General features: G+C 34.6%; 1 protein-coding gene across 12 annotated transcripts; it reads right to left on the bottom strand.

Moving 5' to 3' along the window:
• Nucleotides 1-48: 48 nt before the first annotated feature.
• LOC110825487 (alpha/beta-Hydrolases superfamily protein) lies at nt 49-10,118 on the bottom strand. Of its 12 annotated transcripts, XR_015816862.1 has the most exons (10): nt 9,868-10,116; nt 6,512-6,756; nt 5,829-6,324; nt 5,239-5,563; nt 4,630-4,728; nt 4,377-4,485; nt 3,434-3,676; nt 1,167-1,294; nt 977-1,052; nt 49-696 (listed from the first exon to the last, which is right to left on the bottom strand). XR_015816862.1 is itself a non-coding variant. In XM_022055967.2 (8 exons), the coding sequence occupies exons 2-7, from the start codon at nt 6,693-6,695 to the stop codon at nt 3,477-3,479; spliced, it is 1,413 nt and encodes a 470-aa protein (XP_021911659.1). In that variant the 5' UTR covers nt 6,696-6,756; nt 9,868-10,117; the 3' UTR covers nt 49-696; nt 3,434-3,476. The 12 variants fall into 12 exon arrangements, 5 of the variants coding, with proteins under 5 accessions (XP_021911659.1, XP_021911645.1, XP_088069056.1 ...); XR_015816864.1 differs by lacking the exon at nt 977-1,052; XR_015816863.1 differs by having other exon boundaries at nt 148-696; nt 977-1,294; nt 6,512-7,301.
• Between the last annotated feature and the right edge of the window lie 6,279 nt (nt 10,119-16,397).

Raw genomic sequence — 16,397 nt, 5'->3', positions numbered from 1 at the left:
TCCCCAAAAACTTTGCTACGGCAAAATGCCAATACCATGTACGAGAACTTGTGAGTATAAGTAGTCAAACTTATTGATCTAGGGTGGCTCTCACATTACCAGCATCTTGAATCTTCAGAGCAAGAAACAAGAAAGTACATATAAGACTGGTCATAAATTTTCCATCAGAGAAGAACTCCTTAAATAAACTGATATTGTTTTTAATGATATTATAATTGCTCAACAAGAAACCCATCATGAAGCCATCATATCAAAGTTTCTTATCCTGCCACAAATCGATAATGTGGCAGGATGTCCTCTTCCTCATATATATCCTTCTTTTGAGCTATTGTAATGTTCATGCCCAACGAGGATCATGTTGAAGTCTCTCCCAATCACCGACAGGTCAGCCTGCCTCCTCAGCCTCACTTTCCTAAGATCATTGCATAATGGAGCTCTCTTGTCTTCGTCATCTCCCCCATTTACACCAAAAATACCAATTGACTAAAAGCCCCATGTTCTTTAAGAAAGGGGCTATCGAAACAAAACCCCTCCCATGATCAAAGAGCTCCAGGAGACGATCTTCTAAGAAACTAAGATTCTCCTGGGCTTGATTCTCCTAGTCAAGCCCACCGCTGATAGATTAGACAGGTTCAAGTTTTCAATACCCTAAAGACTACTATTTGTGTTGTCACTGATAGATTTGATTTTGGTTTCCTGCAGATAGAATCAATTAAAAAGTTGTGAGATCAATTAACCCCATATTCAAACCATGAAATAAAATCTAATAGGAACATGGCTACTAGCCTTAGAAAAAATCAGTAACATGACCCCGGACTGTTTAAGATAAAACATCAAATAGTAATGAAGTAAATTTACAGAATCAACATTTATCAGATTCAGGAATAACGAAACCATCACAATGTTAAAAAGACAAAAAAAATCATCACCTGAGAATTTACGAAGTTAAGAACACAAGCATGTAAAGAAACATTACCTGATCTTAACTCTTAGACATTTTTGTCAGAAATGGGGGGTAGAAATGAGCAATTTTTTAGGTCAAACACCTAATACTGGAAAAGAATAAAAAGGAACGGAAAAAGCATATAAAGTCAAGAAGCTGACTGGATTATATATGAACATATCACCAAAGCACAAAAAAAAAAGTCATATGAAGGGATATTTGCCTATCTCGTGCAGAATTATATGTGAGTACTTTTGCTTTTACATCATCAAACTCTATAAATCAGGCCATTTCAGCGACTCGGATTCAAAAACACCAAAGCCAGCATCAAGTTTGCCCCTCCTTATGCATCTGAACCATAAAGTAAAGATAATATTTTAAGCAAGAAACACATTGAGTAAATAAATAATTGTAAGATTTAGGTTACATTTGGTTCAAAATGCTAACTCTATGGAAAAGGAATAGAATACAAAAAAAGATGACAAAGGTTGGAATAAGAACAATATTCTAATTTTCTTTAAATAAAAAGTACACATATTCACAAGCACCAAGGAAGTGCAAACCGAATATACTATTTATAAGTCAATCAAAATATCTATAAGGTCCCCAAAATTTTCGATAGAATATAGTGGATTATCCTTATAACAAAAAATATATCTTGTTCTTTGCATTAATCAAAATTATATTCAGTACCCTGAAAGCCATTCTATTCCTAATTTTCCAAATCACCCAAAAAGTAGCCAACAGGATGAGTCTCATTCTCTTATCCCCTCGGATTTCACCTCAAGCACAAAACTCCTTCACCAAACCAGCAACAACCCAATCCAAACCCAGAAGGCCATAAGCTAGTCTCCACAATCTCTGAGCATATGGACACCATAAGAGAAAATGATTACTGGACTCAACTTCTCTCCTACACAGAAAACACCCATTCATAAGAATTGTTCCCCTTTTAACAAGGTTGTTCAATATTAGAATGCACCCCCTAACAGCTTCCCATGTGAAGAAGGCAATCCTTGAAGTTGCTTTTACATTCCAAATCAGCCTATTAGGAAAACCCTCCTCCTCCATCTCACCCTTATGAAGGTAATCATAATATGATGTCACTGTGAAAACTATATAAGAGTCTAGTTTCCAACACGGTCTACTTCCAGTAGACTGACCCCTTCTGAACAATTATACCATCTCCAATAATTTCTTATATTCGAAGACCTCCTGGTCATTTAAGTTTGCTTCAGCTCAACCCACAAATCCTCATCATTGTCCTGACCACCATATAATTTTTTCCTGTCGCTTCCCTATCAAGAGCAACAGCATAAATGTTCGAAAATTGATGGCAAAGAGTCCCCCTAATGGACTCTCCACCTAATGCACTCAAACAATTGTCCCCTCTCCATACTGATTCTCTTCCAGGCCCTTAGGATTTGTAGAGAACCAACAGTGACCATCCACTTTATGCCCTGCCTCAATAACCTCCTCTAGAAACCCCCCTGCTCCGTCATGAATCTCCATAGTCACTTTCCTTGGAGGGCTCTATTTAACACCGACAAAGAATAATATTCTAATTTATTTTAAATTTATACTCGGTAAATTTATGATTCTTCTCTAGACAAGTACGAATAGAAACTCATCACCACGTAATCTAGTACAGAAATGGCATTTATTCCATTATAAATCAAATATGAAAATTATGATTACTTTTACATATCATGCAATTATGTTCAGGAAATAGAATGGAGATACAACAGGATTGAACTAAACAGGCCATTCCAACCTGGCTTGAATTTTTGGAAATATGAACTATTTCACAAGGTTACCTTTTGAACTTGTTTCTTTAATTTCCTAAACAAGTTAGAGTCTCATTAGAAGAAGATCATATCCCTCGACGCCTTGTTTTCAGGTAACTTGGTAAGAAGGAAACATAAGAGCTTTTGAAGAATCAATTGTCCTTCTGCTACTATTAAGTATAATTGGTTCCATGCCCTTCCTGTCTTGTTTACAGGCAATCCTCTCTGAGATGGAGTTTTAGTGATCTCTGATATTTTTCACATTTCTTCCTTATAGATCATTTATATATGGGATGGCATCCCTTTTGTGCCTGTTTGTAATAATTTATCTTCTCTCAAAAAATTCTTGAAAAAAATCAACTACAGAAGAAGCTTCAAGTTAGTTCTCAGAAATTAGTGAAAGCATTTCTTGGTTATTTGTACTAATCCTACCTGTTACACATATATCTAATGAGATAGCTCTATTTGTTTTTCACACCTACAACAAGTCGTTTGTATCAAATTGTATCCAGCAATCCAACCCTAACAGAAGTTTAGAGTGATTTGTTAATTTGGTGGGTCATAAAGGAGATGGGGCTTTAATGTCGTTATGACATTCTACAAAGGTCAAGAATAAAGATTATTTATGTATACTACCTGGGGCAGTTAGCCATACTACTCTTTAGTATTCTGAAATTTGATTGTGTAAATATATAAAATTTACCATTCTGCTCCTAAACAAATGCTGAAGGATGAGTGCCGAAAGACTAACTATGCTCCATTTGCCCATCAAAAACTCTTTGCAGAAACTTTTTAACAACTGAAACAAATTCTTCCACTGCTTCCTCATGAGGCAGATGCCCACAATTCTTAATTATTTCAAGAGTAGATCCAGGAATGGTCCGGGATAGTCGCTCAGCATTCCAGGAGGGGACAATACGATCTGTATCACCTGTGATAATCAGAACTGAATTTCATGGCAGAATGATTAGTGTCAGCATCGCATTGTAACTACTAAAATAATGAAAGAGACATTCAGTGCAAGAAGTAGCAGTCATGATTTGATATGTTAGTCAAACACTGAAATCAATATGCACATACAGTAAGCAAATCACATATATGCCAAGAAAAAGAATTTTTCATCAAAGAAGACGAATGGTCAATTCATCCAAATAGCCTTAATTAAATTTAAGACAGACCTAGGTACGGTACTCTATTGACTTCAACTTCTCAATTTACAGCTGCACAAAAGACGACGATGCTTTTTGCTTTGCAATTTCAATCTTCTTAAAATGTGTTTCATAGATGCATACATTTTATTGTTTACATTTTCAAAATCCTTCAAGTGTGTGTGTGTTTATAGATAAAAACATGTCAGAGTAGTATACGTTTGTGCTGCTCGCAAGTATAAACATAACCAATTCTAAAAACTCACGCCATATTTTCACTATTATCTTCTGCACATTGTTTTCATGTTCAAGTTTCAACTATCATACTTGTTGAAATGTAGAAACATGCATGGAATTAGGAAATGAAAACTAAAACTATTTTAATATCAAACAGAACCTGAAAATTTTCTCATTTTGGATTCAAGTACACTATTTTCAAACTAAGCATCCACTTGTAACAGCTCTAACTGGGCAAGTTTTATATTTTCAAATTATTACCAGGACATGATATTTTGTGGAGCCTTTTAGCCAGAGGTGGCCTTGTATCTGTAAGCATTGCTGCCACGAATTGCACTAGAGCACTGTCCCAACCTTTAGCTCTTAATGGCTGAATATATTAGTAAATTCCAGGTAAGAGCCATTCAGCTATTCAAGAAAACAAGGGCTAGTTAAGCCATTACGTGGTTTAGTATTTAATTTCGTTCTACCCCTCGATAATTGAGAAGAAATGAGAAATTATTAGAAAAATCACCTTTGTATAACCATGTAGGACATGATCGGTAACTTGTTTTGAATCATACCATGCACTTCTTACGGCAGCTATGCCAAATTTATCGATTAGCAGCCTTACCTGGGAACCAGGAAGCAAGTTATTGTCAAAAAGACAAGGAAGAGAACTTGTTGTTTAAGAGGTAAAAGGGAAAATGAATAACTTAATACATAAACAAGAGCTGAAAACTGAGCATTTTTCAACAGCCAAAAATCTTGAACACAGACAACAATTTGAACATGCCATACAATGGACAATATATATATACACATACATGTCCATATAGACTGCCTATCATATGGCATTAATCTCCTCATAAATGTCAAAACAGTCAAAATCCAAATTAGTTGCCTTAAGACTTTGATATCTTGAATTAAGATGCAGGTCTTTTTCTTTTGGTAATATATCAATATGTACAGTCCTTATATCAATAAGAATATATCATTATTCTTCTGAGTTCAGCTGATTTGAGCTGCAGCAATTTGGATCCATGTCCAAGTTCCGAATTATTTGATGGCTTGTACTTGAAAAGGTCTATAACTAATTAAGTAAATGAAAACTACAAAATAAAATAGCAAGAACTATCAATACCAGTTTTACAGCTAGCGTGGAGTGCAAAATGGCTAACAGTGCTTTCTTATAAAGAGACTTGAGCATATCTGCAATTCCTTTCACAATTTGCATTATGGATTGAACAATATACATGCTAAACCTAAGTAAAGTCTTACGCAGCTGGTAGAATTGCTTCCCCATGTTACTTGAATCTGGTTTGGCTCTTTCAGTTTTATTATTTCTTTCAACAAACTTAGGCATCAGAGGGGGAGCCAATATTGCTGGTGCAACCAGGATTAGAGCAGCAACACGCTCAGGAGCTTCAAAATATGTATTAACTGCCACAAGAGAGCCAGCTGAATGCCTGCCACGTCAAGTTCTTTAGAAGTTCAGAGAGATGCAAAACAAAAGCCAGCCTCTTCTTTCCGAAGAATAATGAGAAAAAGCAAAATTAATGAAAAAAATGGTAGAAAATAGATTGTTGTTTATCATCCATCCGGCAAAAGATACTGAATCGTACTGTCTGATAAAGGAAATCCCCTAATATGATAACCAAGTAAAACTACTGCGGCCCTTATCTTTCCTGTCGGCCATGAAACATAGCAGAATTGGAAAAATGAGAAACATACCCCACCAGGATTGCCTTGTCAGCTGCCAAGAAATCAATAAAGTGGAGGGTAGCTAATACGGCAAACGCCATAGAGTAAGGATTCAATGGTATTGTGTCATTGATGCTTGAATGATTGAAAGAATGGATGAGCCTGGATGTCAAGCCAAAGGCGGGTCTATCAAAGGCAAGAACTTTGGCACCTGTGAGTTCAGCCAAAGGCTTCAAAACACGGTTCCATGAGAAAACAGAAGCTCCAAATCCATGCAACAAAATCATGGGGAAGCCCACTTTCTTGGTTTCTGGAGGAAGTTGAGAAGAAGAAATAGTAGTCTGGGTCTGGAATGAGATATATGGTTCTGATTGGGGATCACACACTTTGTGGTGTATGTGGACCCCTTGGAATTCGCAAAAGCAGCTATCAAGGTCTGCTAGCAGTTGAGGATCAAGTAACTCATCCTGATCAACTCCAGCTATCCTCTTTTGATTCTCCCTGCTTTTGGCATCCAACAATTGCTCTGAAGATTCAATGTGAAGAAAACATTCTTTCTTATACAAAGTAACAAATGGCAAAGAGAAAAGAAAGAAAATATACTAACTTCACTAGTATACAAGTCAAGTACTTAAATTTTGATTCGCAAGATGGCAGATTGTTCATAAAATGGAAGAAACAGGAACAAAGAGACAAAGAGAAGAATTAGTTACCTGGGGAACCGGAGATAAAGGAAGAGGAGGAGGAGCTAGGTACAAGAGAGGGGTATGCTGGAGCATGGCGAGCTTTGCTGAAAAGGGTGTAGCTTTGGGGATGGTGTTGGTTGTTTCCCAGAAAACGATGGCGATGGGAAAGCTTAGGGAGGCAGAACTGGTGCTGCAACTGCAAGGGAAGCATATTTCCGTTCCTCGTTTCACAACTTCCCCTTTTCCAATCGGTAATGTAGTGGCACGTCAAACTTGATTTACAATTGAAAGAGTTACCATAGATTCTATTGAAAGCAAAAACAGATACCAAAACTATGCACTGGTCAATAACAGAGAAATGAGCTTAAAATAGTATAGAGTGGATGATGTGAGACAACTAACTTGTGATGTTGACTAATTACTTAAGGCCTAAACTGTATATATTTGTTTGTCTTAACTAACACACAAGCGTGTTAATCTAACATTCAACATCACATCAAATCCGCTAAACTTCAGAGATTAATTATTTAAAAACCAGATTAAGGAGTGTGATTTAAATACATGAAAAAATCAAATAAAAGATTAATCAAGAGGAACAGTCTTCAAGGTCTCTGCAGCCTCCAAGCATGCCTTACTGATTTTGGATTATACAAAGACAAAGCTCGTGTTTCATCCATGCATTCACACATCAGAGGCAGTACTCACACAAAAGTAATCAATTTCAGCATCTGCAGATCATATCCTTCAAAACTTTCTGCCTATTCACTGCCTTTTTAAAAGCCACCAGAAAGTCTCTGTTTACCTTACTTTGGCCTTCCTGACATGACGCCCATGGATTTACAAAGTTAAAACAATGACATATCTGCACTTCCAACAAACAGGTCTATACAGGTGTGCTCTCCCATAAAATTAGACAAACCTTTAGCACATCATAAGCAAAGTGGAAAGTCTAGGAAAATTATGGTTGCCCATTCTGGATAATATATATTTTTCTGAAATAAAAATATGGAGTCGTATTGATGTTAGAGTGCCAAGGGGGCACAACCCATTTACAATATATTTACAAGTCAATTAAACTATCGACAACAAAACCAAAATCATTAAGACAATCGATATTATGACCCAAAATAGTGAAACCAACAATTAATGAATTTATTAAAATCAAGTTCTATTCCTTCAAAAGCACGATTGTTTCTCTCTTTCCAGTGGACCCATATTATGGTGAGTGGAATTAATCTTAACATTTTTCTCTTGCTGCTGAAGTCTTCCCATGCTAGGAGTTCAGCATGAATGTTATTGTTCATGACCCAAGACAGCCCCATAAGACTAATAATGGGTTCCATAAGTGCTGTGAAACCGAACAGCCCAAAAGCAAGTGGTTACAGGTTTCAAAATTATTTTTACATAGAAAACATTTATTGACGATCATGAAACTTCTTTTCATTTAGTTGTCAATGGTAAGAATACAGCCTTTTATAGCTTCCCAAGTAAAGAATGAAATTCTTGGAGTTGTACCCAATTTCCATATTATGTTGGAAGGGAAAGTAATGTTGTTTTAATTAAGATTGTCCGCCAAGTGGTTGTAGAGAGATCTGACAGTAAAAGTATCATTTTTGGAGAGTAGTCATTTTAGATTGTCCTCTCTGTCATAAACTTGAATTGAAGACAGAGTTTATACCAAAGATAAATATTCCTCTAACTCCCAATTTTTTAAGTTTCTGAATACTGACACCTACTAAAAGTCCAGATTGTCAAGAACTGCAGCATCTTTAACCAAAATATTTTTATTCCTGACAATAGCATAAATAAGAGAGAATTTTGTTTGAAAAGTAGACTTGTCATGCCATATGTCAGACCAAAATCTTATTTTGTTGTCATTCCTAATAACCCAACTAGAGTGCTGTAGAATGATATTATTTAGTTTCCAGATGTTCTCCCAAAGGCTCGAACCAAATGTACTATTTTTAATTTTAGTGGATCATGATAGTCACTGTTGAACCATTTGCACAATATGATTGATTTCCATAGACTATTACTTTCGTTCCAGCATCTCCAAATCCATTTTCCAAGAAGGGCTTTGTTAAGTGTAGTTATAAATCTCAAGCTCAAATCACCATCTTTAATAGGTTTCTTGATTTATTTCTAGTTTACAAGGTAGGTTTTCCTATTGTTACTATTATCATCTCCCCATTCTGAACAATATCTATTTGAGATTTACAAGTTTCATGAGATAACTATTACAACTTCACACCTTTATCTAAATTATGATGCCAATAAGCAGAAACTCATAGGAAAGCATGAAAATTGCATTCCTATACATAAACTAGGCATCATGTGTCTTTCTCAACAGATAAAGACAGACAAAGCATTCCCCAAACAACATGTTTAGTTTTGCTTACACAATGACATGCATGATGATGTATCTTGACCCCCAAAAGAAACCTTCCACCATGAAGGGAAGTTGCAGACAACAGCATGATCAAATCTAGGCAGACATATACCGATTCCCTTTCTCTATATCATACAACAATCTCAATTTGAAGATTCAAATAGCAAAAAGAAAAATCTATGCTATCTTTCACTGGCAGAACAGGTTTGAAGGTAAGACAAAACATCAAGGAAAACCCAACAGAACTCTCTCAGGACTTTCTACAAACAGTTTAGCTCAGTTCCAGAAGAAGTTTCTCAAAGTACATAGAAATCTATTTCAACACCCTCATCAAGAACATAAAATGCCTCATCATGTCAGTATCCTAAAATGAGTATACAGTTTACTCATAGCATGCAAAAACACCGGATATTAAAAAGATAAATATATATATAGAGAGAGAGAGATAGAGAGAGAAAGAGCCCACTGATGGCATTCATGTAAAGTGAAGAATACAAAAAACTGCGAGGCTAACAAATATCTCCAAGAAAAAAAAAAGTGAGAAAGAAGACAGGACATATATAAGCTCAAATCAAAGTATTAGTGTTCAATTTCGGATTTCAACTTCAAGTGTTCCCAAAACTAAATGAAAACTCATTTTGGCATTTCATCAAACAAGCAATATGCAAAAACCAAAATTAAAACCCAATGCCAGTATTACACTTTAATCAAACCTTTCCTTTCAACGTTTCATCAGCTCTCATAGAAAGAAACCAGCAATGGGACGAAAAGAAGAATAACCAGAAAGAAAGAAAGAAAGAAAAGAGAGAAAAGAGAAGGGGGGAAAAAAGCAGCTTCTAAATAATCATCCTTACTGAAAATGAAGAGGAAAATAAAGAGAAGCATTTAGCCACTCAGTCGGTGGTGTCAAACAAAGGGAGGATTTCATTTTTCTCAAGCTCAAATACTAACTGAACAAACAAAAACTGTAAAAACTTTAAGTCTGATTATTTACCCCTTGCCGATACTCTCTTTCACTCTTAAGTCTTCACTTCGCAAAATCTAGCTCTGATTCCTGAAAACCCCATCAACAGAAAGTCCCCTTTCCCCGAAAAGTACCTGTGTTTTCCCCCCCTCGGATTCTCTTTCTGGTTTCACTCGGATTCTCCAGTGAAGCTCTCTGTTCCTCGCTCAAAATCCAAAGGTTCCCATAAAGCTCCTTCCCTCAGGAAAGAAGATAAACACACGCGCACATACACACATATACATATATAATGCAATCGTAAAATTGTGTAAATATATCCGGCCGCTATTTCTCCAGTAAGAATCAATCTCGAGATTGACAGTGCTTAACTAGTATGGTAAAATTTTAAAAATATGTGAGTTTATTTCATCAAGAAAATTAATTTCGTCCATTAAAAAGTAATACTTTATTGGTATTTCTTATACTAAAAATCCATGATAATTAAAAATAAAATAAAATTTATACTTTGATTATAACTATCAGTAATAAAAGAAATGATGTAACACATATTATTTTCATCTTATTTAATTTAAACTCAAGAGATTACTGATAGGAGAATCAAAATAAATTGATGTTAAAATTAATGAAAATGGATATGGCATATATATCTTGTTTATTTAGATATTTAAAGTGACATTTTCACTAAAGTGTTATCTAATTTTTTCAAGAGCTATGTGATAATACATATAAATATAATTAAAATTTAAATAAATAAAATATTCAACGACAAAAATTTAGCGAAACAACGTAATTTGTATGTTTTTTTCTTATTTTTTTAAAATTATTTGATGCTATTGGAAAATATAAAATTAAAATTTAAGAAAATAATACATGAAGCTATAATCTATATATCACAAGTTTAGAACTGAGAAGTACAATTTTCTTGTAGTTGTATGTCATTTTAGTGTGAATTTTTTGTAATTTCATATAATTTTTCAGTAATTATAAAATAATAATTATAACATTTAAAAATAAAGTAACCTATAAGACTATAAGTTATAGTTTATATTTTATAACTTTGTGTTTTAACATGTGTTTATGAAAATTCTTTTTACTTTATATAATTTTTTAAAAGTTACAGTGATATCATAAAAAAAAAAACTATCACATAAAAATTCAATATATGAAATGATAAGATTAGAAACTATAGTTCATGATGTTTCAAATATTTGAAAAACAATAGTATTACACTTCATAACTATTTAAAGTAACTTTTACATTAAATATTTGTGACTCTTCAATAACAATATAAAATTATTTATGATAATTGTAACAACCTAGTCCGAGAGAAAAAAAAACCCAACCTACTTGCTTATCAAAAGTAGGAAAAACAAAAACGAGGTCGCTTTAGAAAACCCTAAGAACAACACTGTTTTGATATAAAGGAAGAAAACATATAAACAAGTAAAACAACATCGTTTTGAGAGCATCAAAACGACGTCGTTTTGGTTATATATAAGGAGAAAAAATTAGGGCAACTAGAGGCGTGTATGCCTCTAGCCGCCGAAGAAGAAGAGGAAAAGAGGCGTGTACGCCTCTTCCCTCCACCAAAGAAAGACGAGGATGGCCTATATGGGGCTCTCCTCTCTCTGACTATAAAAAAGAGAGAGAGAGAGAGCCATGGAGAAGAGAGATCCCATGCGTGAGGAGAGAGAGATCTGTGCATAGAGAGAGGAAGGGAGCTGCATGTAGAGAGAGAAAGTAAATCGCAGAAGAAGACCAGCGTGCAACGAAAAGTGTTACCTGGTGCGCGGAGCTGGATGCCGAATCTGAGAGACCGGTCTATTTGCATTGAAAATAGAAAGCCAAAAAAGGAATAGCGCAACAGTGTGCGGTGGGAAAAGGAGACCTGTGCGGTGCCCAGGTGCAACTTCGCGATCTGTGGCACGTTCCCTGCACGATTCCATAAGATCTGTACCGGAGTTGGATGCGCAAATTGTTTCTTAGTGATCTCTGGCCAAAACGTAGCAGTTCGTGACTGGTTATAGTGGCGTGTGCCAATTTTGGTGGTCGCGCATAAGGCGGCAAATGGCACTCTGACGGTGGCACGTGGTGAACCGGAAGCACATGAGTGGTGACGTATGGTGACTCTGGCGAGCGGGATCGCGTGCCCAAGGTAAAACTAGTTTTTTGTTTGGTTCGTTTCTAAAAATCTCTTATTGTTTAGTACGCATGTTATGTATTTGTGAATAAGAAAATTAACTAAGCGGCAGTGAAGATTTAAAGGAGGCCGTAGACTTGAACCAATAAGGATTCATATATTTTTTTATTCGACTGTAGGTAAGGGATTGAGTTAGTCTCATTTAGAGGCCCCTATATTTTCATGAACCTTATTTTTCGTTGAAATGACTTGTTTACAGATTTTACAAACTATTCATGTTTTCCACAACGAGTTCTGAAAACTCATCATATTCGCATGTGTGCAATTGCATATGATTGAAAACCTACATGATATTGTTAATGACATAGTATTATGTATTCATATTTTTACTTGTATATATATGCAGATTTTATGCACACTAGTTATCGAGTTATAGGTGTGTGTAATGTATATATGTATAATTGTAGGTTGTGCAACGTGTGTATGCATGAGTGAACAACTTGTATGTGTTTGTTTATAGAATACATGTATGTCTTGCGTAAATATAAAAGTATGTTCATATTGTATGTGTTGCGTATTTATATGTACTTAATTGAATCAATAATTGTGCATATAAAGTGTATATATTGTGTAACAAACCGGAACTTGAAAGGAAATAAATTATAAATTTGAATACAGAAGCGAAATAATAGCATTAGGGTTTATATTTCTTACACAATAATTCTGAATACCTAATAGGGATACAAGAATGACTCTTTTAAAAGAACAACTAACAATCAAAAAAATAAATAGAAAGCAAACAAACTGAACGTCCTACTCATAACCCTCTTGTGGATCAGAATCTGAATCTTGGTCCTCTTGATCTAAAATGGTTAATGAAAGAGTGAGCTACACTAGTCCAATAAGAATGTCACATCACTTTGACACGAAAAAATGTTGATAGAAATCATAAAAATAACTAATGAAGCTCTTAATTTAAGTAAATCCGTTTACCATAAATAAAATTGTTTACCGCACATTTACTATAGCGAGATTTCAAAAAATCGACCTATAAAGGTAATAACATAAACAATATCATAATCTCATATTCAATCAGTCGGAACGACAACTTTCTCATTTATTAGCCTACTGGTATACATGGGGGTACATAGGGAGGTCCCTACTATGCATGAATCTTTATTCAACATTTTCAAATAACGGGTCATCCCCATACCCCGTCTGGTATGAGCGCCAAAAGATATTATCTCTCAATACTCCGTTCAGTATGATGGTGAAATGGGTCGTCTTCATATCTCGTCCGGTATGAGCGCTAAAATACAAATCCTCGATACCCCGTCCGGTATGAGACAATGTTCACGGTAGGGTTTCCTACATACCCAGTCCGTCCACCATCTTTCAGGATATCCAGTAAGGCTATAATTCGTCCATTCACTTAATTAAATAATTTTTCGTTTACCTTTAATTTTTAGTTTTCCAATTAATTATAAATCACGTAAAACAAACAAATACATGCATAAAGAGACATAAACGAATCATCATACCAATTCTAGTATGTTATCATGCATTCGAAATTGTAAAATCAATCAATCAATTAAAACGTGACAAATAGCAATAAATAACCAGTTCAGGCTCCATTAGTAATCTTTAATTATCGATATTTCCAAATCACACAAAATACCGTATTATTTATAATTAGACTTCAATTCCATAATAGGAAATAAGGTGAGAGATTCTTATTCGAATTGATGTCCGAAATGCTAAACTTTCAGCTGCGCCTATTGGCGGTCCCCAAGTTCCCTAAATTTTCTTTAAGGGATTAAAACACGCTCCAAGTACCTAGAAATATATCAGAAATCCAAAATCGGTGTTATAAACTCTTTTTGGCCAATTTCAGGATTCCAGCACGGCGACATATTCGACTAGTTTCGGTCGGTTTTGTGTTCCTCCTTGTGAGAAAACACATTAAGAGGCATCAGTTTGCCTAAAAAGTCGAAAAATAGAGGCTTACTGGCAGCAGGGTTTCCAGTACGGTGGCTCTGCCGGCTTACATTCGCGGTTGAGTGTTTTGCTTTAGTCAACCTGTAGAAAAAGGAATGGTGATTACAATGGTAGAAAAATTGCATAAAACGGGAATCGGGAAGGGCATCATCGGAGGTAGTTTTTTATTTTTCCCGTGACTGTGCCGCTGGGCTTTACTCGTAATTTTCGGCTCATTCGTCGATCCTTTTACTCTAATTTGGTCATAGAGGTATTCAAAATTGAACTTTGAGCAAATGAGAAAATATTTACTTCTTTTGACGGTCGAAGGTGGCTCCAGCTCGGCGACGGAAGGCTGTCGGCTCCCTTCCCGGTGACTGGTTCTTCTTCTCCGGCCAGGGGTCTGACAGCTAGGGTTAGGGTTTGACGTGAAGAGGGGTATTTATATTTGTCTCATTTTAATTTGGACCATCCGATCTAGTTTAAATAAGAAGTGAATTTGGATCGTTCATCGCGATTTGATCTGGGATATCCGATCGCATTTAAAAATAAGAACGAATCCGGACCGTATATACGCATAGGAACAAATCCAGACCGTCCGACTGCGATCACGCAGATTGCTAGCATCGCCTTCCGCTGGCACCTCGTCAGTGTGCCTCGTCACACGGCGCGCTCTGGTTTGTTGGGGCTGCTAACTGGGCGTTCTACGTGACACATTTTTTTTAAATTGTATTTTGACCTTTAATTTCTAATTTTTTTTTCAAAAATACCCCCATAACCCAAAATTTCACCTTTTTTTCCCAAAATTGTTTTGAATTTCATCCCCTACCTATTTTTCTTCATTTTCACATTAAATAAAAATTTAAAAATTATATTTCTACATTAATTTTAAAGTTATTAAAATTAATGTAAGGGTATTACATATTATGCCTATTGTGTAGACTTATTGATGTATAATATATATATATATATATATATATGATGTATAAATAAGTGCATATCTGAACAGATCATCTAGTGGCAAACCTGATTAGCAAAAGAATAACATAAGAATCTTTAAAAGATTGAAAAATCCGTTTAACCAGTATCACTGATGAATGGGTGTGTATGTAGCCTTTTGGTGTGTGACTATGGTGCACCTTACTCGTGGATACGACTTCAGCCAGACGTGACGAAATGATAAGAACTGTTAAACGTGAACTGAACTGTAATGTATTCATGTGGTAGAAGAGATCCTTACAGCCATCGTTGATGTCGGCAGAAACGGTGTCGCATGGTGAAATTATTTTTAATAAGACATAAACTGATAAAAAAAAAGAAGTCATGAGTAAAGTTACAGTAGAGAAATATTGAATTAATATTTACTGAACTGTTTACTGCTTAAATTGTAATACTAGATACTGAATAATTTTATTAATGAAACTGGTATGCCCTGAGTTATGATACTGAAATAAGAAATTTTGAATGTTTACTGAATGAATAGATTTAAAAGATTTGGTGACTGAATGTATGTATTTTGGGAACTGCTCATTTTTCTTACTGAGTCCATGAAACTCACCCCAATTCACACCTTCTAATGTATATTAGTTCAGGTCAAGAGTAAGTTCAAGGTCAAAGGAAGACTTAGAATAACTAACCTTTAGTAACAGTAAGAGTTCATCTTGTAAAGTCAGCTTAATTATATTATAGTGATATAATATAAATAATATTGTAAGTCTCATGACTTGTATTCCGTATAGGAGATGATTGAATCTTAAATTTTTGTTTATTACTGTGTAAATTTATCATGTTACGTGAGTGGAATAATACCCATATCTCAACAGAGAAAACATGTCGTTACAATAATTCAATACTTTGTAATTATGAACGTATATAACTTCGCAGTTTTTATTATTAATCAAAGTGATTTTTCAACTTATATGTAATTAAAATAAAATAAAGATAATCATGAAAGTAGGAAAATTATATAACTTACATATTTATACTCAAATATCTATTATGAACAACTTTCATATCAATTCACGAAACTTAAAAGTGTTATATGGTTGAACTAAAACAACAATAATAATTTTTTTTTTATAAAAACTACATTTAGAAATCATGGTGTAGACTTAAATTGTACTTATATAACTTTGAAAGAAATAACTTGTAAAAAAGTTTTCATTTGAGACGCTTATAAATCAAACATACTTATTATGAAAAATCATGAATGTTACGAAACATATTATAATACAGAATGAACTTTTTCATATAACATATTTTAACACATGTTATATGAACTTTTAAAAAACTCATTTAACTATTTATTTGAAAAACTTTTAGATAAATTTTTAAAAATTAATGAGAAAATACAATTGTATTAAAATTCATAAAAATGACATATATACCTACGAAATTTACACAATGCTTGAACTTTTTGAGCAAGTGTCCATTTATAGTGAAA

The sequence above is a fragment of the Carica papaya genome, chromosome 2 (genome assembly GCF_054855325.1).
Source record: "Carica papaya isolate Zhongbai chromosome 2, ASM5485532v1, whole genome shotgun sequence".
In the NCBI taxonomy this organism is placed as follows: Eukaryota; Viridiplantae; Streptophyta; class Magnoliopsida; order Brassicales; family Caricaceae; genus Carica; species Carica papaya.
Note: the sequence above shows the minus strand (reverse complement) of the source record. Positions and strands in the feature narration are given on the sequence as shown.